The sequence below is a fragment of the Castanea sativa genome, chromosome 7, assembly GCF_040712315.1.
Source record: "Castanea sativa cultivar Marrone di Chiusa Pesio chromosome 7, ASM4071231v1".
In the NCBI taxonomy this organism is placed as follows: Eukaryota; Viridiplantae; Streptophyta; class Magnoliopsida; order Fagales; family Fagaceae; genus Castanea; species Castanea sativa.
Genome location: NC_134019.1, coordinates 821,815 through 843,826, shown reverse-complemented (window position 1 = coordinate 843,826; position 22,012 = coordinate 821,815). Strand labels below are relative to the sequence as shown.

Here is a 22,012-nt window from a genome sequence, read left to right as displayed (position 1 = left end):
TTTGATCAAATGAAGGCCACATTATCCGATTTCATTTCCATGTATAATTTCACATAATTTGACCAAATTTCTGAAGTTATAACATGTGATTTTATGGAAACAGAAGTTGTGAATCACCATGGTGATTGTGGCGTTTTTGGGGCCAGCAGTCGGTTTGAGAGTGGTGGTGGTTGTGAACATTGATGAGTAGCTCTGTGACTTCTTCAAAGGTTGTTACAGATGACAAAAAGTAATGGCTATAAGTCTGAATCATTGCACTGTGATTCAATGATCTTTAAGGCTTTAAGTTTGTAGAAACTGGTGGCAGCTATTGAAGGGTAAGTGTCAGACAAATGAAGGTGGCAGTGAAGGAATTGGCCAACCTACGAAGACCAAGTGTGGAAAAGTCAATTTTCCTCATTTTTATGCTTCAAAAATTCAAAATATAACATGGACCAGATAAAATTGTCCAGTTATGTATGTTCATTAGGTTGTTATAAGGGAAATTAAACGGAAGGAACTACAAGAGCTTTTCAGAAGCACACGGGATGTGTCAAAAGAATTGAAAGTTCAAGGTTTTGATAAAATTTAAGTCAAAATTAGAGGGTTGTAATTGCATCTTACTCCAATTCGAAATTCCATGCAAGTGAACTGCCCAAAACTGTAAAGGGCACTTAAAGCTTCCATATATATTATCAGTCTAATGGGAGAATCAATTGAGCACTTCTTGCATGTGACAACGGTTTTACTCATACCATAGGCATATATTCTGGTAATAATATGAAATGCACATTATTTGGTTTACAAAAGGTAGACAATTTCAAAATATTCATATGAGTGACAAATTAGAAGCATGCTCACATCTTACTAGTGACAGGAAGGTAAAGGTATGACGGCCTTGAGCAATAATTTTGCCAGTCTCCTTCCTGAACTCAACACTGACAACACCAATAGCCTTCCCAACACGTAAGACCCTAGCTTCAATCTCAATTTCCTCCTGCATTAAGAAAAAAAGCTGTTAGCAGGAATACATTAAATATCATGCACAAATGAGTTCCTGCAAGAAAACGAAGGCTGTTAATAATGTACTCATGGTCATTCCAGTTCTTTTATTTTTATTTTTCTGATAACAAAAATTGTATTAAAAAGTTTACTTGGAGAGAACTACAATCAAACTCTCAAATTACAATGCTCAAACATGTCTAAAAGAGAAATACAAGGAGGGGAATGAAAAGCAACACTCCAATCTAACAAGACAAGGTAAAAAAGAAAAAAGGTTTTGATTTCAAGGATAGACCGTTCACAGCCATCAAAACTTCTAGCATTCCATTCTCTCCAAAGACAGCACACGATGCAATGGGGTAACGCCTTCCAAAAAGCAATGTTTATATGCCTACCAAAAGAACCTTGCCAAGCTGCAAAACATATCAATCCGTTGCATAACCCAATGGAGTCTAAACAAACAGCACACCATTGTATAAAACTTGGCAATCACTTAGAGGGCAACTTATTTTATAAGAGAAGAAACACCAGAGAATTAAAAAAAAAAAAAGAATTTCCAGGGATCTGTTGTGTCCCTCCAAAGGTGGAATGAAACCCTGATTGTTCTTTTGCATCCCAAATTTGCTTAAGAGCACCTCATGTCATAGATTCTTAGGCTCGCTAGGAGATCCTATAGCTTTTAAGAAACTAAGCTTTCATTTCAAAATTTCTTAAAAAGATATATGAAACAAAAGTGATACAAACAACTTCCAATTCTAATCAATATTAGAGACAACGGTATTCACTTTTACAAATCAAAGTCTTCAAATGTCAAGGAAGAGAAATAGAGACAAAGAAAGAGAATAGGCAAAAAAAAATGCATGGTAAATCTTGTGTGATGAAGACTTCATTGCATACTTCGTCAATAGATCCAACCAAAATGCACTTGCACTAAAGCAGCAGAAAATAATTAGACTACCACTAATAAAAATATTGCCACAATGCATAAGATATATTTAGCGCTATAAATGAACTGAGCCTTTTATGAACTACTCGAGCTTGACTCAGAAAAAAGCATGTTTACATTCATATATATCACAAATAAGTCAAGTTTAAGTCTAAGTTTAGGCTCTATTCTACTAGTCAAGCTCGATTTAAATATATAATATTATATATTTATATGTATACATATATAAATATACTCAGATAGACTCAATATTAGATTGTGTAGGATTGTAAATAAGTTATAAAGGTTTTTTTTTTTAAGTAAAAAAAACATTGAATCCTCAATGTTACGTCAAAAACATGTACCAACCAGATTCAAGACTCTTTTATACAAGTAGAATAATTTAAAGACGAGCTTAACAAGAACTGGAGTAGGAGAGATAGTCACATCAGCAAAAGCAGCATCCAAGTATGAAACATTAATCTCCACCGAAACTCCGGTAGCTGGAGCTCCAACACCGTATATCACAGCCGAACCAACCAAGTCCACTACCATGTAAAAAATTACCAGCATCTGCAAAACAACGTAATCACCAAAACAATAAAAACAGGAAACCCCATTATCAGAAATAGTTTCTCCTCGTCAACAAAACGGAGGATCATGGGCTTGTTACTATCATGCCATCCACATAAAGATTAAAGAATGTATATAATTGGGTTAGACTAGACCCTCCATCTTCTACCATTATGTTAAATTGTTATTAAATTATTAATGATATAAGGAGAGAGAGAGAGAGAGAGAAATGATTTTTTTTTTTTTTTTTTTCAATAGAGAAATGGATTTAAGAAGAAGTTGAGGTAAGACTAAGATAAGGGGCGGCTCCACAGTATCGGCTGCTTAGGCCATTGCCTAGAGGCCCAAATTAAATAAGCCTACTTTTATTAACTATAATATAATATATATTTATTTTAACAAATTTAATTAAAGCAGATTCATTTAAAAAATAATAAGAGGTCCCCTTTATTGACCAGTAGAGTGCATATTTATTTTTTTTTAAACCACACTATATCCAAAATATTTAAGTATTTTTTATTCAGTAAATCTAGATACATAACAAATTCTAGCGCTGCCTAGGTAATATATATATATAAAGCAAAACTAAGAAAAACTCAAATTAGAGTTCTAATTTTGCGTAATGTGTCCTAAATTATTTATTTTTAAAGAGTTTTATTTCTTAATTTTAGAATCAAACGTGGAACCACATCATAAATATTCATCCAAGTGAGTTATTAAGCACAAAAACCAAAGAGTCTAGAATAAATGAATGGTAAAAAAAAAAAGTGTTTCATAATAATAAATAAAAAAAATGGACAATTTACATTTTATACCTAATAATGTCTTTACAAAATTTTTTTAAAGAATTAACAAAAAAAAAAAAGACTATTAATAGTATTTAAATTATATATATAAGAATTATATTATACATCTTATTGTATATCTTTAAGTGTATCCATGCATATACATGGAGTTACAAGCTAGTAAGTTATTAATGGTGGGTAAAAAATTGATATAAGTGGAGATTGTCAATTTAATCACTATGAAAAAAGTTGTGAGAATTTTAGCATCTATAACATTTTTTTTTTATTCTCAAAAAAAAAATAACATTATTTTTTTATTATATTAAATCTAAAGAAACAAGATTTTTTTTTTTTTTTTTGCGAGAGAGTTTCAACTTATGGCATTCACTCCTGATAATAGCTCTCTTTATCATTAGACCAAAACACCAATTCGTTTTTTGTGTAATGAGGTTGAACCCAAAATCTTTTATTCAATCATTAAAAACTTTATCAATTAAATTAACTAAAACCCATTTTTAAAGAGAGATTAAGGCCATATGATATCCCAATTTTTTTTTCTTTAACTCTCCGCACGTATTTACACCTTTGTATTTATTATCGTATCACATTATTCTGAACCAAACTTATCAACTTCTCCACGCATGTTTATTGCTTTACACCTTTATGGCTATGATCATGTGGGTTGATGTGATAAATCAATCCACTTTTGAAATTTTGTTACAATTGTTTAATAATTTAATTATTTTTTTAAACAATAAATTTTTTATTAGTTTTAACTTTTCCCATTCCTACTGTTAAAAAAATTGTTTTTAATAATAAAATAGAACTCTTTTTTTTTTTTTTTGGTAAAGTATTCACATTAGGTTATGTACAAATTTCTGTCTGTTTTAATATAATTTTTTTTACGTAACCAATTTTCAAAACACTCATGTCAAATTATTTATTTTATACTCTATTTTGTTTAAATAATTATTCTTTATTCTTTTTTTTATTAATATCTTCATAAAGTGAGAAGAGAAAAAGTGAGGAATTTGATTAAACAATAGCTGAGAGAAATTTAAATAAAAAATGATACACAAAGTTATAGTAACTGTGTATATTCATATGATTACTATAGCAATTTTACAAATTTACACATCTTTCTTTTGACTGATGAATGTGATTTTTTTTTTTTATTATACACATTGTGAGGTCATGGGCCCAGATCAATGATTTGTGTTTTGGGGCTTTGGCCGAGAGCGTGAGTAGTCCGAGTCCGAGTCCGAGTCCGAGGAGATACTTCTCCTCGGATAAGCTAAACGCAGATCGGGTATAGATCCTAATGATCAAAGTGACATTCCAAGAAGCTCTAGTGATAGGGATGTGCGCCATAAACGTACAAGAAAGATGAGAACTCCAAAGATATCTAGGGAAAAGTTGTTACCACTGCATTAAATGCTCTGTAGCTTACTCTCTGGTCGCATTAATAAGGAGGTAACATCTGAACAGTATTATTGCAGCCTTACAACCACCCTAGAAGACTTCTAGAGTGGGCTAATGGGACAAGTATCAGTATAAACCATCAACTGTTCACGTGTAGGCTAAAGATGAAGGAAGAGATGTAGTATAAATAAGGGTAGAGGCTCAAATGAAGGGGAGGAGGAAACAGAGAAAGTATTGTAGCAATCTCAACAACTCCCGTAACCATTCTCATCCACTAGAACAGAGCTCCTCGATAGGGATGGCAATTTAGATCCGACCCGCAGATACCCGGCCCGACCCTAATGGGCCAGGTTTTACCCGGTCCGATAAAGAATAGGGTCGGATATGGGTTTTAAAAAAAAAACCCTCAGCGGGTCTGGGTCGGGTCCGGGTTTTATCAAAAAACTCAGACCTGACCCAAAACCCGACCCGAATAAATACCCGGTATGTTAAATTACTAAAACACCCCTTTATATATATATATATTATCTAATTTTGTAACCCTAACTAAGTCTCTACTCTCTACTCACTACACACAACCGCCCCTCTCACTACACACTCAGCCCTCTCGCCTCACTGCCTCAGCCCTCTCGCCTCAGCCCTCTCACCTCAGCCTCAGCCCTCTCGCCTCAGCCCTCTCGCCTCAACCCCTCACAAGTCACGCCTCAGCCGGTCAGCCCCTCACAAGCCACACCACGCCTCATCACTCCCCCTCACCTCGCCTCATCACTCCTCCTCACCACGCCTCAGTCAGCCCCTCATGCCTCACGGCCTTAGCACGCCCTCACCTCACCTCATCATGCCTCAGTCAACCCCTTAGAAATGACATTAGCCCGATCTCGGTTCGTTCACTACTGAACTTCTTCTCTCATTTCCCATTGCTCTTTAATTTGTCATATTTATTTTCTTTCATCTCTAACAATGCCCATATTTACATCATGTAGTTATGGCTTGCTTTTGCTTCTGCTTTGCTCTTTTTTATTTTTTATTTTCTGGGTTTTGTTTTTTGAGTGGGGTTTTAGGCTTTTAGCATGTGCACATGCAAAGTCAAAACATGTTTTTTTTTTTTAATATTTTATTTACTGGGTAGTGTTAAAAATTAGTTTTTTTTTTAGTACTTTTTTTTTAATTATAAATAGCAAAGTTTATTGATTAAAAAAGAGAACCCATGTCAAGTACACATGATGTATACAATTGGAACAGTACAATCAATAGTTTTTGTTTAAAATTGTGGAAAATATGTTATAATGGATGGAGTATAAAATTCAACTCAGAAAACAAAGCCAAAAAATTATACAAAGAAATCTTATGAAAATTGATATTATAGTGCTTAATATTTGCTGGAGTGAATATTTTTGGGTTTGGAATTTCCATGTTGGGTTTTGGTAATTTTTAATTTTGTGGTTAAACAGTTTGTTGAACGAAAGCTACTAACTTTGTTTGGGAGTAACATAAAAGAAAATGAATGAAATCATTTTATAACAATATTATAATTAGAGTCCTATTTTAAAATAAGGGATTAAGTATATAGGGATATTTTGAGAATTTTATTAAAAAAAATTATTAAATCTAATTTCATTCCCTCCAATCAATATATATATAAAAGCAAAGACCTCACGTCAAAAAGCATAAAGTTCTGCCAAGTGGCATATTCTATGCAAAGAGAATTAAAATATTCTCAAGTGTCACATTAAAGATAAGAACAAATTAAATATTGACTTTTTATTTCATTTTGGTTCATTGTTTCAAGACTTTTTTAATTAAAAAATAAATATGTTTTGTTTCATTTGATTTAATGATTCAAGACATATTTGTTTTTGTCTAATTAAATCAATCTATATATATACACACACACACACATACATATATAAGTAGATACCTCATCTGCGAAAGTATGAGGTTCTGCCAAGTGGCGTATTCTATGTAAAGAGAATTGAAACATTCTCAAGTGTCACATTAGAAATAAGAACAAATTAAATATTGAATTTTTATTTCATTTTGATTCATTGTTTCAAGACTTTTTTAATTCAAAAATAAATATTTTTTGTATCATTTGGTTCAATAATTCAAGACATATTTGTTTTTGTCTAATTAAATCAATCAATACACACACACACACACACACCCATAAGCAGATACCTCAGGTGAGAAAGTATAAGGTTCTGCCAAGCACCGTATTCTATGTAAAGAGAATTGAAATATTTTCAAGTGTTACATTAGAGATAAGAACAAATTAAATATTAAATTTTTATTTCATTTTGGTTCATTGTTTCAAGACTTTTCTAATTAAAAATAAATATTTTTTGTATCATTTGATTTAATGTTTCAAGACTTTTCATCTCTCGCATATACATACAAAGCTCTTTACATTTTAATATATGCACCATTTTCACCTCTTGCACTTCTACCCCTTTATATATACCTACCTATAGTCCTTCATGCCATACCATGTCAAATACACACAGACCAAAAATGATGTCATTTACCTTCAATTTTTCAACAACACCTACCTAGCTCTAACATTGTTGTTTCATCTAATCCTAACCCGTTTAAATTGGCTACAACCAAGGAAGGGCTTGCATTTTATATTGAGTGACAACAGCAATTACGATTTTGATGTTAAGGTCGAAAGTTGTAGATTTGTGGGCTTTGTAAATGATGTAGATGTGATTGATTGTGGGTGTTTAAAATGTTTATTTTGTTTTAGAATTAAAGAGAAAGAGAAAGATTCATTCTATATCAACTTTTATTCTATAATATTCTTCCAAAATTGTTTTTTCTCATTACTTCAATTGAATAATTATAATAGATATGTGTGTGCAATTTATAATGGTTACTTTTTATGATGAACGCATTACCAATAAAGTTCTATAACAACTATGTTATAATGCATATACAACATTCTTCAAAATTATCTTACATAATATATTACAATATTATCCGTGCATCGCACGGGTAACTTACTAGTTCTTTCCAATTTCGGAGGAATGAAAACTTGAGGTTTTAATGGAATAAAGAGGAATGAGTATTTCTTCATATCCATTACATTCCCTACCATTTAAACTCTCAAAGAAGGGAATTGCCCTTCCATTTCTTCAATAAAAACTTCCAAATAAAAGAATGAAAGAATATTTTAAAATTATTCTCTTTATTTCTTTCCATTCCATTCTATTTTCTCCTCTCCTCCCAAAAGAGGGCTTAGGGTTTCTTGGGCTTTCTCCTCATAGACTCTTGAATACAAATTTGCAAAAACAAGTATAAACACTTGTTTGTAACATAATATTAATCTTTTCACATATCTCTGTCAAAACCATTTATTGATAGTTAATTTTACATATAATTTAATGATTATTTAATAGTTGAATCCTATATGTTTTTTGCTATAATTATTTCTATGTCAAAACTTTAACCATTTGTTAATGGTTAATTTTACATATAATTTCACCATCATTTAGATGTTGAATCCTATATGTTTTTGCTGTCATTATTTATTTCCTTTTCTGTGGGAGCTAAATAATCTTATTACAGACAGCTTAAACAAAATCTCTGAATAATTTAAATCATTAAAAATGGTGTGTGAGGGAGAAGGGAAACTAGAATTCTATATCATCTTTCAATTTCTTTTCCAAATCATTAAAATAGATCCTGTAAAAAAGATTTAAGAGTGCATTGAAGCTGAATTACTGTTCCTCTTATGTTTACAGGTCCTCATTGAACTATTGTACCTAGGCCTAATATTTATTGTGGTGGTGACAATTTATAAGCAAATTGAGCTCTAAATTTCATCGTCGATCGTGCAGGTCATAGCTGAGAGGCTTTTCGAAGAGAAAATAGGTGATTTGAAAGAGCTGTTCAAAACAATAGACAGTAACAACAGTGGAACCATAACATTGGATGAACTAAAGAAACGGCTTTAAAGCAAGTGACTTCTGAACTTTTTGAGTCTGAATGAAATCAAGGATCTTATGGATGCCATAAGAAAAATGCCTCCTTCATCAATATGATCTACTATAGTTTGTATGCTATGTTTTTCTCCTAGTCATCTGAAATTGATACAAGGACAAATATTCTTCTCCTTTCGGTGTTTAGCAGGCAGATTTACAATAAAACCACCAAAACTCATAAATCAAATTTTGGATACTCCTAAACGCTGTACTCCCAAATTTTGAATTTTTAGTTATGGAAACTCAACTCAAAAACTAAACCAAATAACTTACATTTCAGCGGAGCCCACATTTTTTGAGTTTTGAATGATGAAAACTAGGGGTGTCCAAGAAGACCCGCCACCCGCCCAACCCAGCCGACCCGACTTGAAAACCGGGCGATCTGACGCCGGCGACGGTCGGCAGCGGGTCTTCGGCCATAAAACCCGATACCGGCAGGTCAGTTGACAGGTTTAAGCATGAAAAACCAATGTTCAACCGACCCGACCGGAAAACGCATTAAAATGTCAGTTTTCCGCCGATTGGAGGGGTTAGCTGGCCTTATTTTGTCCGATCTGTCGAGATTCGCCGAGATCTCATCAAGATCTGGCTTGATCTCTTCGAGATCCGCCGAGATCTCATCGCAATCTCGCCCGATCTCTTCGCGATCTCTTCGCCTTACACTGATATCTCGCCGGACTCTTCGAGATCTGCTGAGATCTCTTCAAGATCCGACCAAATCTTGTTGAGATCCGGTCAGATCCTGCAAAAACCATAGATTTTGGCAAAATCCGGCGATGATATCTGCAAAATCCGGCGAGATTCACACAGTTCGAACCCGCCCGATACCCGATCGGAAACCGACGACCTCCGACCACCCGAACCGCTACCTCCGGCAGGTCGACGGCGGGTCCAGATTTAAGAAACCCGAAATGATCAGGTCAGTTCCGGGTTGGGCACAAACCCGACCCGGACCGACCCGTGGACAGCCCTAATAAAAACTAAGTTATATAACTCAAAACTCATCAAACCAAACAGCCTCTAAATCTCTAACTCCTAAATCGCTAATCCCTAAAGTTAAAAAAATGGACAAAAACAAGTTGTATCATGTGATTTTTTTTTTATTAACATCTGATATTCACAATCCATTTCACATTTTTAATTGAATAGAAAATCTGTCTGGTTTACTTGTTTTCCTCAAATTTCATAGGTACAGTTAGTTAAACCAGGTGCCGTGGGATATTTGTTAATGAATTTATGAAAGATATTAAAATAAAAAATAAAAAAATAAAAAAACTACACACACGCACCCCCCCTAATAACTTGATGGCACCTTTAAGCTCAATAGCGATTTTTCATAGAATAAAATTAAACTATGATCACCACAACGAAATTTTTAAAATTTTCATTTGCAATGTAAATTACCAAATTGACTAAAAAATATTCAATGGAACTAGTAAGGCCTTCAAAATCATGGTAATCCAAAACTTTAACTAATAAAAGGGCAATTTGGTATGTCATGAGATCATTCATTTATAACAACCTTAACCATTTATGCTCTCATGAACTTGCACAGCTTTTCCCAAATTGGGCATCTTTAGGCCCAACAATAAACTTCACTATGAAAAATCCAATTGTATCGAGTGGAGATGAAGGATCAAACCTCTGCACAAGTTCTTCCTCCCCAGGTCTTAACCATTCCCTGTGAGTTCAGCATTGAAGTAGTTATATGGCTTATTATCTACCAAGTAGGAACAATCAACTTCAAAATTTATTATTATCAGGAGACTGGTAGAAGAATTCATAACAAGTACGTAAAATAGGCTGTCATACATTTATATGAAAACCAACACCAATCTATATAAAGTGAAATGATATCAATGAGTTGCTCAATGGCATATGACTAGACAAGAGTACGTACTCGATATATCCATCAGGAAATTCACAATGGCCAACAAGGCCAGGACCTCCAATTCTTGGATGCTGAAAGTACCATAAAAATCAAAATTAGATATGAACAATCATATAATGGCATTTCCACCTACCCTGTCTGAAAAAAAAAAAAAAAAATCAAGAAATAAACATCAACATGATACCTCTTATTCTAGAAAATGCCACTGCTACCAACGTGATAATGAAATTATGGTTTGTACTGGAGATTATAAAACAGTTTTGATTATTATTATTATTTTTTTTTTAATTTAAAAGGGAAGCTGGTTCTGTCTCTTTACTCCAAGTATTTTTCCAGTGATCGAATAATCAGTATCAATCTTCTCTTCAAACTTGAGCAACGTCTCTTGAATCCTTACAAACTTATATCTATATAACAATAATATATAAAAGCCGACATGTAGCATTCTATATTGTTACTCCCTCGTTGTGTCACGTCATCTAACTATTTGCAACTATACTCCATTTTTAACTCCTCTTTTTTCATTCCTCACTTCCTCTAACAATCCCCGCTCTTCTACCTTTTTTATCTCTCCATTACTCTCTACCCTACCATTACTCTTCCCCCATCCATTCCTCTTCTTTACTAAAAGTAGAGGGTCTTCTTTACTAAAATATATTATTCTCTTCCATTCAATCCATATTTTTCCCAAATAAAAATGTGATTACTCTCTCTATTTTTTTTCCCCTATTGGTGGATTTATAATTCTTTCTTGCATCTCTACTTTAGGTTTATGATTTTTTGTTTTGAACTATTCTCCCACACTTCTCCCACACACAAAAGTGATTACTCTGTGTATGTGCATATATATATATATATATATTTCTTTCTTTTGGAATCTTTAATTTAATCCGTGTATGTGCATTTTTACTTTAAGTAGATGAATTTTTGTATTGAACTATACTTTAAGCTATTTTCCTTTGATTATTATAAATATAGAATTTATTCACATTATGTTATTCTATTATATAGTCTAACTTGGAAAATTTGGTATTTACAACTATACCTTTTATTCTCTCTCTCTCTCTCTCTCTCTCTCTCTCTCTCTCTCATAACTTTGGTTTGATTTTTATTTGAGTTAATCCTTAGTTTGGAAGAGAGAATTTAAGTTCATATCAAAACACAATCTACATGACTATATATATGACTATGTATTTGAATTTGAATGTGTCTATCAATTGTTTTAGTAATATCAATTGTAATGTTTTGATTATGATGATAATCTCCTTAAGAAAATGAAAATTTTGAATAATAAATTTAAAACTTAAAATTTTATTTGTACCAAAAGAAATTAGCAAAATATAATGCATAATAACAATAGTTAGAAGAATATGGATCACTTCAAAAAACAATAATATCAATAAAGAACACCGAAAATAATAAAATTATAAATTTTTAAAAATATAGAGATAAAAATTAATTTTCAAAATTGTTTAATTTTTTGAGAGCAAATTATTTACAATAAATTTAGAGAATAAATTGTACATTAAACCACATCACAAACTAATAATATATTTCCACGCATTGCATGGGTTGGCAACTAGTATAGGTAAAATTTTGGTTCTAACCTGAGGTACCAAGGACAGAAAAGTATATCTATCCAACGCATATCGTACCAATGCTTCATTCTCACCAGGATTTATTGTACACCTAACCCCAAAAAAAAAGACAGTATAAACAGTTCAGTTCAGGGTATGATGATGCACACAATAAACATTATTGCTCCAATAATCAGCAATATACTAGCAACAGTGTTCATACAAAAGATCATTAGGCATTACCAAAGTCACTGGGTTAATCTTGATTGTGTGACCTATGTACACAAACAATGGGCTTAGAACAGATCTAGAACAGTAAGCCTGAACCAGAAATTATATACATAGTTATTGATTAGTCTATTATGATAGGCAAAATTTACCTCTAAACCGGTTTAGAGAAAAATTCCCCCCACCCATAACGTGGCGATTGATAAAATCATTCACATGACCTATATAATGAATCATGTGACTTACTTAAATAATGCACATAGATAATTTTATTAATCACCACGTAATGTAATAAGTTGAAGGAGATTTGATACAGGATAGCCTAGGCTTCACCACCTAGAACAACCCTATAAACCTTAAGATTCACAACCTAAAGATTGCTTGGCTTCACCAACAAACAGAAAAATTTCAAGAAGGAAAGAATTTTTATAAATAATAATAGTATGACTACAAACAAACCATCTGGAGCCTTTTTATAGAGCTTCCAGGAAATAAAGATTAAGATAACATCCATATAACTCTCAACTAAAAGATAATCTAAAACTAATCCCTATCTAAAAACATGAAATTTAATCCATATCTGAATCCCAAACTAAATAAATGAAAAAAATATAAAAATATGATATAATCCAATAAAAATCTATAAAAAATATATATAAAAAAAAGAAAATTTTTTTAAAAAGGTCAATAGATTTCGACTAAGAAATTCCAAAATAATTTCTAGTTGTGCTCCCGCATCAAGATGCATTCAAACCAGTTTGGAGGAAAAAATTTGTCCATTATGATATAAGTATTTGTGTATTATTGCACCATAACACTTAGATATAGCATGCAATCACACGCAAACATGCATAACAATATGAAAAGAGTATCAAGGAAAAATAATTACTAAATGAGCTCCTCACTCCTCCACATTCAAACAATTTAAGAAAACTTAGAACATTTACTGGTCCAACCACCCAGTGGGCAGTACCAATCGAAAGTCAGTAAATAGAAGAGAGAGAAAGATAACAATGATATGAAACTAAGAAATTAAGAATATTATGCCTGTTATTGTTATCATGGTGAGGCACTTGAAATGTCAACATGTGGTAATACAATGAGTAACACAAAGCATGCATACTAACGTTGAATACACGATTATTCCACCCGGGCGAGCTAACTGAACAGCCTGGTCAAACATTCTCCTCTGATACGTTGCATGGTTTCTTAAGGATTCAATTGTATCCTGCCAACAAAAAAATTAATATCATATTTTCTCAATCAATTGATAATAGAAAATCAAACATTAAAACATAAACTATGTCTATAGCACTAGCATGAATTAAATGAAAAAAAATATAATGATTGGCATATGCTCAAACAAGCAATCCTAATTTTGAATTAGACCTCAATCTCTACATACATTCCCAGCCAAATGGAGGAGCATAAGATGTGGCTGGGAGTGTTTTCTGGCTTTTTAAGAACATGTTTGGTAGGCTATTTTGAACAAAAATTTTTGTTTTTACGCTCTTTTTTTTTTAACTAAAATATTTTTTTCTAGAAAATGTTTTCTCATTTTCAATTGTTTGTTTGCATATAAAATATAGTCAAACTAGTAAAATATTTTCCATTGACCGTAAAATCCTTTATAAAAAGTTGTAAAATGTTTTACCCTTAAAAATTGGTAAAACATTTTACAAAAACACACAGTTGCTTCCTCTCGCCCCATTTGGTGGCTAGGTCACCAGTCCAGTAGGCTAGGTTGCTAGTGCCAGCAATTTGGTGTTTGGAGCTGCCACTCCTTCAACTGGTGCTGGTGGTCTGGTCACCGAAGCTGCCACTCTAGCGATCGGTGAAGGTGTCCGATTATCAGAGCTATCGTTCCGATGACCAGTGCCAGAAGTCTGATAACCGAAACAGTTGTTCTGGCCAGCGGTGCTGGCTGTCTGGTTGCTGAAGACACCATTCTGGCCATTGTTGTTGGTAGTTCAGTCACTGGAGACACCATTTCGACGATGGTGTCTAGAGCTTCCAATCCTGCAGCGGTCCTGGTGGCTGAGACCTCAGTTTTGGTAGTTTGCTTGAAAAATTATACTTGTCATACCAAAAACTTGATTTTTTACAAGGAAAATTAGTGTAAACCCACCTATCGTTAGACCTATTTTAATAGTGCCTATTCATGATTTGGAATTTATCATTTTACCCCTATTAGCTACCCTCCTCTATAAAGGCATCACCTCTTTATTGTCAACTTCTTTAGGACATTCTCCCATTTCTTCCTTCATCACAAGTTCTTCTACAAAATTAGGTGGCAAAAACTCCTTGAGAGTTATTGGAAACTTACACACGAAATCCATACACTCTACGTGAGTTTGAATTCCTTTGCTCTTTCTTTGGTCTTTGCCCCCCTGCCTACTTTATTCAAAACGTTCAAACGATGCTTATTCTTTTCTTTTTTATATAACCTCATCTCAAGGGCCACTTGCAAAGCAATCAATCGTCCTTAGCACTTGCTATTCCTTAGGCTAACACAAGTGCTCCATTCTCCTTGAAAATAGCTTTCATCATATTTTGAGATTTTTTTCTTCCTCTGAAATTGCTCTTCCAGTGCTAGAACTAAGAATAGGCTATGCTTGGCTAGATCTCAGCTATCAGGTAAAGAAAATCTCTCAACTATTACAAATACTGGATTTGAGGTGACCACAGGTTGCCTAGTAGGGTCTATTTTGATGACACCATCATTTAATCACTTTTGGATCTGACTTTTAAGAACTCAACAATATCCTATTGGATATATAGGATAGAATTTGTAGTATGAGCCAATCTAAAGAAAAAACAAGGTAACCAATAAAATGCAATACATTTAAACTAGTATGAAATTGAATGATTTCAAATGCAAAGAATTACATTGAATTTGGTGGCTGAGGATTCATCACTTCTCAAGTTTTGTGGAGATACCACGCAAGCACAAATAACCTCTCTTTGCTCCTTCCTTTGCTTATTACAAAACGAATTAATCCTCTTTCCACCTAACACTGCAACTCTAGCAAATTGAGAAGCCCCAAAACCTTTTTGAAGAGATCAAGTTATGAATAATGAAAATTTACAAACTTTGAAGCAGACCCAAATCTAAAATTCAACCAAAAATGCCATTGGAAGCCAATTCAAGATCTAGGAAGTGGAAATTTTAGATTTTGAAGCAGACCTAGATGGATTCTTGTGCAAAAACCACTCTGGAAGAAATTATTTCTCTCATCCACGCAAACCCAGATTTCACACCAACACACACAAGTTCAGATTTCATATACCCGTAGCAAAACCGTCACAACCCTCTAAACCCATGAGCGTCTTGACCTCCATTGCAGAAAAATGTAACCCACAGCCCATGTGCTGCCTAGAGCTCCTAATGGTACCATATTGAAGAGAGAAAGAGTGAGAGTGTGGGTGAGTTGACTCAGCTGAGTCAAGTTAGAGAGAGAGAGATGATAAGACTAAGAGAACTTATATGGCATTCAAAGCTAATTGTGTGCTATTACTGTGATACCTGAAAAATATCAAATTCACGTGCAGGGATCTTGTCATCAAAATTCTTCATGTCTTCCCAAGGGTCCATCACCAACTCCAACAAGAACAATTGAGAGTGGATATGAACTGGAAGTTAAAATTATAAAGTAAATTTGTTTAACTCAACACCACTACTTTTACGTTATTGACAAATCCGTGGGTTTGGATATGTGGGTGTGTTGGTATTTGTATTTTGATTTAGGTTTGGATGTGCGTGGGTGTATTACTGATAAAATTTGTTTACCCATTTGTTGAAAATTTGAAAATTTATGGTGAGTCAAAATGGGTGAGGTGGGAGAAGAAGAAGAGGGGTGCGAGAATATTGGGATTGGAGGAGGAGACGAAGAAGATCAAGACAGAAAGCAGTGTTTGTTAAGCTTTGCGTGTAGACTGTGTTTTGGTTCAGATTGTTTGTCCTAGATTGAAGATTCAATTATGTTCTTTGGAGAAAATGGATTTGTTCTTGATTTTTATCATACCCCAACTTTTTTACCTTGTTTTTTCAAATTTTCTATGTTTTGGGAGGAGAGAGACATAAAAGGAAAGCAAAGACATATTTACCCCCATTTTTTTAATGGTGAGAACTGAGAAGTTGAGGTGGATTACAGTGGCCTAACGGAGGGTACCTCAGGTGGTAAATTATCAAAGTTCAAACCACGGGTAGACACTATTAAAATGAGCCAAACCAAAAGGTGTTTACTGTAATTACCCCTTTTTACATGTAAAATATTTTACTCAAATCAGACGGAGTGTAAATAATTAAAACAGTGGGTCCCACAAGAAAAATTTTGTTTGGCACCTATTTTCAAGAAACTATTATCCAAAATCACCGTGGAAAATAGTTTCTAAAAACACCTTTTGGGTGATTTCCCTTTTTAGATTCAGATTTCATGAGTACTATTCATTAAAATAATATTTTCCTTTAAACCCATTCTTATATGATTATCTCTCTCTCTCTCTCTCTCTGTTCGTTTTTCTCTCTAAAGCTTCCTTCACCAGCAGCAGGCTTGGGCTGGGCTTGTTGGGGGCTTTGTGGCTGGGGTGGATGCTGTGGTGGGGCTGGGGTTACGGTAGTGTGTGATTTCCATTCATCTCTCTCTCTCAAGCTTCCTTCACCAATTGTGGGGCTGGGTCGGGCTTGTTTGGGTTTTGCAGCAGGGGTGGGGTTTGCAGTGGAGCAGGGAGTTGTGGTGGGATTGTGATTTCTATTCGTCTCTCCCTTAAAAACTGTCATGATTTTTCACCACTATTTACACTCCGTCTGTTGAGTATAGTTTTTACTGTATGAAGAATATTTTTACCACTAACAGTTGTGGGTAGTGGTATTTTTATTGTATGGAGAATTGAGGATAGTTTTGTGGTGGAAAATCAAGCCAAACAAGATGAGTTGTATTTTGGGTATAAAAACACATTTTACAGAAACTTTAAACACAAAACAGTTTTCACTTACCATACAGGTTCTATGTTTGCAGGGATGGTAGAAGGATTTTCCTTTAACAAGACGTGATGTGGAGGGGGGTTTCCTTAGAACATGAATTTCCCAATTTGATTTACATAGATGAGGATTATGATGCTCTTGTAACTTACTGTAATCATCAAAAGATGAGAGTGTTTGGTCATGAAACCCTAGATTTTGTTTGTGCAGTGCAAGATAGAGAATTAGAGTGAGTTGATTTTGTTCCTGAATTATTAAATATAATCTTCTACCATGTGGTGGAATTGATTGGTTGTTTGGAGGTGAATGGTGTGCACTTTCCATGTATGAACATTTGATGCACTAAGGTTCTAACAGAAGTGAAGTATGAGCACAACTAAAATCATTTTAGAATTTATATTTTTCAGATTTTTGTATTTATCTCATAGGAAATTGGATAATTGTAGACTTTTATTTGGTTAGGGATTAGTATGAGTTAAGTTAGGATTAGTTTTCATTAGTTGTTATCTTTTTATTTCACGGAAGCTCTGGCTATATGTAGGGTATACATGTAGCAAGGTTTTGAATTTTGTTCTGTTCTGCCAAGAACGGCCAGAATTTTTCATTCCAGTGGATAGACTGGTGCATCTAACCCCTCCCCCCATCCTGTTTCTTTTCAGATTCCACCCTGTACCAGCCTGAACCGGTGTTCTGGCCCAAATTTTGGCATTCCATCTGAAATACACGTTCTGGACCAAAATGGATTTCTGGGCTTTGTTGGAAATATTCTGATCTGATATGATCTAATCTAGCCATAGTTTTCACACAGAAAAAACACCCAGCCATTTGAAAGTAGATCTGAATCTGAACATACCTTCACTTCGCTGTAGATGCAGTAGCAAATTAGCAATAGCAAGTATACAATGGAAAGAAGATTCCTAGATCTCCATTTGCTATTCGACCAAACAGAGAGAGAGAGTAAAGGACTAAAATGTAAGTGTTATTACTGTCAGTCAAAAAACTAAAAAGATATGATTTTACTGACTTATTAGATTTCAAAACAGAGAAAAAGAAGAGATAACCTTTAAACTTTAAAGTAAAAAAGTATAAAATTTATATGTGGGACGTATACACGATGAGAGGGAATAGAGGGAGAAGGGTCTTGCAGAAGAAAGATTAAAAAGACAAAAAGAAATGCTAGACTAGTCAAAAAAAATTAAATAAAAATAGTTTGAAGACCACTTTATGAATTTTTATTAATTATTCTTTTCATAATTGTATTATGTTATGATTTTTTTTATTGATTAATGAGATTATGGAATATGTAATACACACACACACACCAGTCTACACCGGTACCAAAATATTCCATTCTAGTAGCCAATCTAGAACGGAATTCAAAACCTTGATATATAGGCCTGCACAGTGATAAAGCCCTAGCAGCTACTAGGGTTAGGTGTAGCTGGGGTTTACAATATAATTAGGCCTCCTGGGCCACTACATAATTAACTCATAAACCCAACATCTTTAACATAAAAAGAAAAAGGGGGAAAAAAAAAATCTTAATTACTTATCAACAAAAATACAGAAGAATCAGCATAAAAATTAAATAAATAATAGAGGGCAATCTAAATTGGATTGTCCTACCTCTCCAGCAAACAACCGGGGTCTCAAACCAAGGGCAGAGCAGGGAGCATCAAGAAGGACTCTATCAAAGCTGTTAGGAGAAAAACCTTTCGAATTCTGAACCCTACCACCGTTGCACTGATTTCGTCCAGAGCCATTCCGCATTCTTCGTATATTCTTCCTGATGTCAGCTTTGCTAACATAAGTTCTCTCATTTGCTTTTTCATTGCTAACTAATATATGACTTAATTAGAGATGAATTCATAACCATAGACAAAAATATTATACAAACATCAAAGAGGAAACAGATATGAAAACAATACATAAAGAAAATCAAATACAGAACATGCATTCTGGTAACATCAGAATAGAAAATTTTTAACTTCACAAATCTAACCAATACTATAATGCTTATATATTCTATTTTTTCAACATTTCAGTAGCATGTTTTTGGCCCTTTTTAATGATTCATTATGTTGAGTATGTACAACAGAATAGGAATAAATCGAGAAACACTCTGTCCTGACTAACTGGTCACAGCCCCACTCCCCGCTATGGACTTGAATGGAAAGATGGTCTTCTATGTGCATCAGCCTGACATTTACTGTGTACTAGATTCAATTGGACCGTAAATACATGATGATGGGAGCAGTGGCCAGAGTGATCTTAGCCAAATGTTAAGAATAATAAATTGACTCAAAAGTACATCTTGCCATCTTTCTAAAAGTTTAAGAACATGATATCTCCGGTACATTTCCCCCGTGTGGTTTCAAAAAAAAAAAAAATGATATCAATATATCAAGATTTACAGCTTAGATAAGCAAAGAAAATTTGATGATTACTTCAGAATATTTATCAAAATGTGGAGCCAAAATTTCTTTAGTGCTTTTGGGTTAAAGTTCAGTAGATCAAAGTATTCACCTACCACTTTCCTTGCCACTCTTCTCAGTACTCATCCCTTCCACAATGATGGGTGAGTTTCTCTCCACATGTGAACCCAGTAAGTCAGAACTTTGAATAGTTACACCATCTGTCTCCTCACTGCAACATAGATCGGCAGTAATATCGGAGTCATTCCTTCGCCAAACAGATTTAAGAGCATCCAACTTTAATGCAGTTATACAATTCAAACCCATTTCAGCAGCCAGTTTCTGAATGTCAAGCACCTAGAAATGAGTCGATCAAAAAGAAGCAAGAAGTTAGGACTCAAAAAAAATGAAACTAAAAAAGATGATCAGATTACTACATGGTGTAAATTTCCATTTACAAAAGGGAAAAAATTTCAACACTCTCAATATCAAGGAGGAACATAAATTCATCAATGAGAAAGAATTGGATAGAAATTAATTTACTTTTTCTTTTTTTTTATAAGTGAAATTAATTTACTTTTTCAAAAGCAGAAGACCTAATTATATTAAAAAGCATTTTTCTTCTGCAGCAAGGACCCATGTATCTATTACAACATACCAAATCCTCAGAGAACCAGTTACTATGGAATGTAAATCAAATGCAAGTGAACTGTTGAGTTTTACTTTCCACCATATCACAATGCTAGCATAACATTACCGCTCCTTTCAGCATGCTTTCTTCTGGGCATCAACCCACACCAATCTTTTTTACCTCTACAGCATATCATATGTAGAAAATGGAAGGTTCTTACCAAGGATATTTTGTTGTTCATCTGCCGGTTCATATGTAGTAACCATTCTTAATCTTTTTCTTTTTTATATTTTTTCATGTTTGGCTGAGAAGTTGTGAGGTGAGATTTCACCAAAAATGGTAATTTGAGAATTCCAAATGTTGGTTTCTCTTGTCTGAGTAAACAAAGTTAGATCAAAATTGGAATTTTGAGCTTAAGATTTTCAAGAATCCAACTCTCAAATTTGAATTCTCTGGGACCCCAAAGGTTAGCAAAATTGGTTGGGGACCAAGCCATATGAAGCAGAGGTCACTAGTTTAAATCATTCCTTCCCTCTCCCCTTGGGACCTAAAAACACTTTTTCTTTTTTTTTTAAATTCAAATTCTATGGGAAGGTTGCCATTGTACAAATTCTACCAATATTAAGGTGCTGTTTGGTCAGTGTTGGGCGTTTATTCATTTTCTGAACTCATTTTTATATCTCAAATCTTTTTATTTTTTGATAAGTAACAGAAAAATTTTATTAAAAAAAACACAGTCCAGTACATAGGAAATGTACTAAAGAGGCAAAAATATCAAGAAACCAAATTACAATGATCAAGCAAAACAGGAAGGGAAAGACAAGAAAAAGATGGTAAAACTAAACACCATTCGAGAAGAGTAAAAAAAAAAGACTTAAACTCAAGAATGGACCGTTCACATCTCTCAAAGCTTCTAGTATTCCATTCCCCCCAGATACACCACATCAAATAGTGCGGCACCATCCTCCATATAACTATATTATGATGTCGTCTGAAATTGCATGACCAACAATCCAACAAATCCACTATCCTTTGCGGCATCACCCAACAAATACCAAACAAGCAAAAGACCATACTCCGCATCTCATATGCTATAGGATAGTGAAGGCGGAGATGATCTACATATTCCCCACACCTTTTGCACATATAACACCACTCAAGAACAATAAAATGCCTCTTCCAAAGAAGATTATCTATAGTTAGAATCTTGCCTAAAGCAGCAGCCCAAGAGAAAAAGGCTACCTGAGGAGGAACCTTCAATTGCCACACCATTTTCCATGGGAAAGAAATGGCAGTAGAAGGGGATAGAGAATGATAATACCCACTCACCTCGAAACCTCGACTGCTGGCTGGCTTCTAACAAAGTTTGTCAAAACCAACACCCCGCACCTTTGTGAAATATATCAAAACCATAAACGAATCCAAACATTGTGACTCTTGATCATTCAATAAACAACGAAACTGTATGTCCCAAAATACTCTCCCATTTGCATAGCGCATAACCTCAGAGACCAAAGCATCCCTTGTCCTACTAACATTATATAAATCTGGAAACACCTCCTTAAGAGGACAATCCCTACACCACACATCATCCCAAAACTTCACACGAGTACCATCTCCC

General features: G+C 34.0%; 2 protein-coding genes across 5 annotated transcripts in view; both read right to left on the bottom strand.

Annotated features, from left to right (window-relative positions):
• Positions 1 to 5: 5 nt before the first annotated feature.
• On the bottom strand, positions 6 to 2,713 carry LOC142642321 (uncharacterized). 2 transcript variants are annotated; one of them, XM_075816676.1, is made up of 3 exons: positions 2,354 to 2,713; positions 841 to 976; positions 6 to 362 (listed from the first exon to the last, which is right to left on the bottom strand). In XM_075816676.1, exons 1-3 carry the CDS (start codon positions 2,477 to 2,479, stop codon positions 325 to 327), a joined length of 300 nt encoding a protein of 99 aa, XP_075672791.1. In that variant the 5' UTR covers positions 2,480 to 2,713; the 3' UTR covers positions 6 to 324. The 2 variants fall into 2 exon arrangements, 1 of the variants encoding a protein (XP_075672791.1); XR_012845639.1 differs by lacking the exon at positions 6 to 362 and having other exon boundaries at positions 836 to 1,394.
• A 7,262-nt stretch (positions 2,714 to 9,975) lies between these two features.
• LOC142643387 (rRNA (cytosine-C(5))-methyltransferase NOP2C) overlaps positions 9,976 to 22,012 on the bottom strand; it is a 34,863-nt gene continuing 22,826 nt past the window's right edge. Inside the window, exons 7-12 of one of the 3 annotated variants that reach the window (XM_075817998.1) lie at positions 19,873 to 20,117; positions 18,973 to 19,180; positions 13,493 to 13,593; positions 12,168 to 12,249; positions 10,570 to 10,631; positions 9,976 to 10,350 (exon numbers count right to left, since the gene is read on the bottom strand). In XM_075817998.1, coding sequence (XP_075674113.1) covers positions 10,209 to 10,350; positions 10,570 to 10,631; positions 12,168 to 12,249; positions 13,493 to 13,593; positions 18,973 to 19,180; positions 19,873 to 20,117 — 840 coding nt within the window. In that variant the 3' untranslated portion in view covers positions 9,976 to 10,208. Of the gene's footprint in view, positions 10,351 to 10,569; positions 10,632 to 12,167; positions 12,250 to 13,492; positions 13,594 to 18,972; positions 19,185 to 19,872; positions 20,118 to 22,012 lie in introns of all 3 variants that reach the window. The other 2 variants (XM_075817999.1, XM_075817997.1) reach the window with 2 other exon arrangements.

Coding starts and splice junctions, on each gene's coding strand:
- LOC142642321 (XM_075816676.1), bottom strand. CDS start 2,479: ATGCTGGTAATTTTTTACATGGTAGTGGACTTGGTTGGTTCGGCTGTG. Junction 977..2,353: donor TGGATGCTGCTTTTGCTGAT/GTGACTATCTCT, acceptor TTCTTAATGCAG/GAGGAAATTGAGATTGAAGC. Junction 363..840: donor CTTCCTGTCACTAGTAAGAT/GTGAGCATGCTT, acceptor TGGTCTTCGTAG/GTTGGCCAATTCCTTCACTG.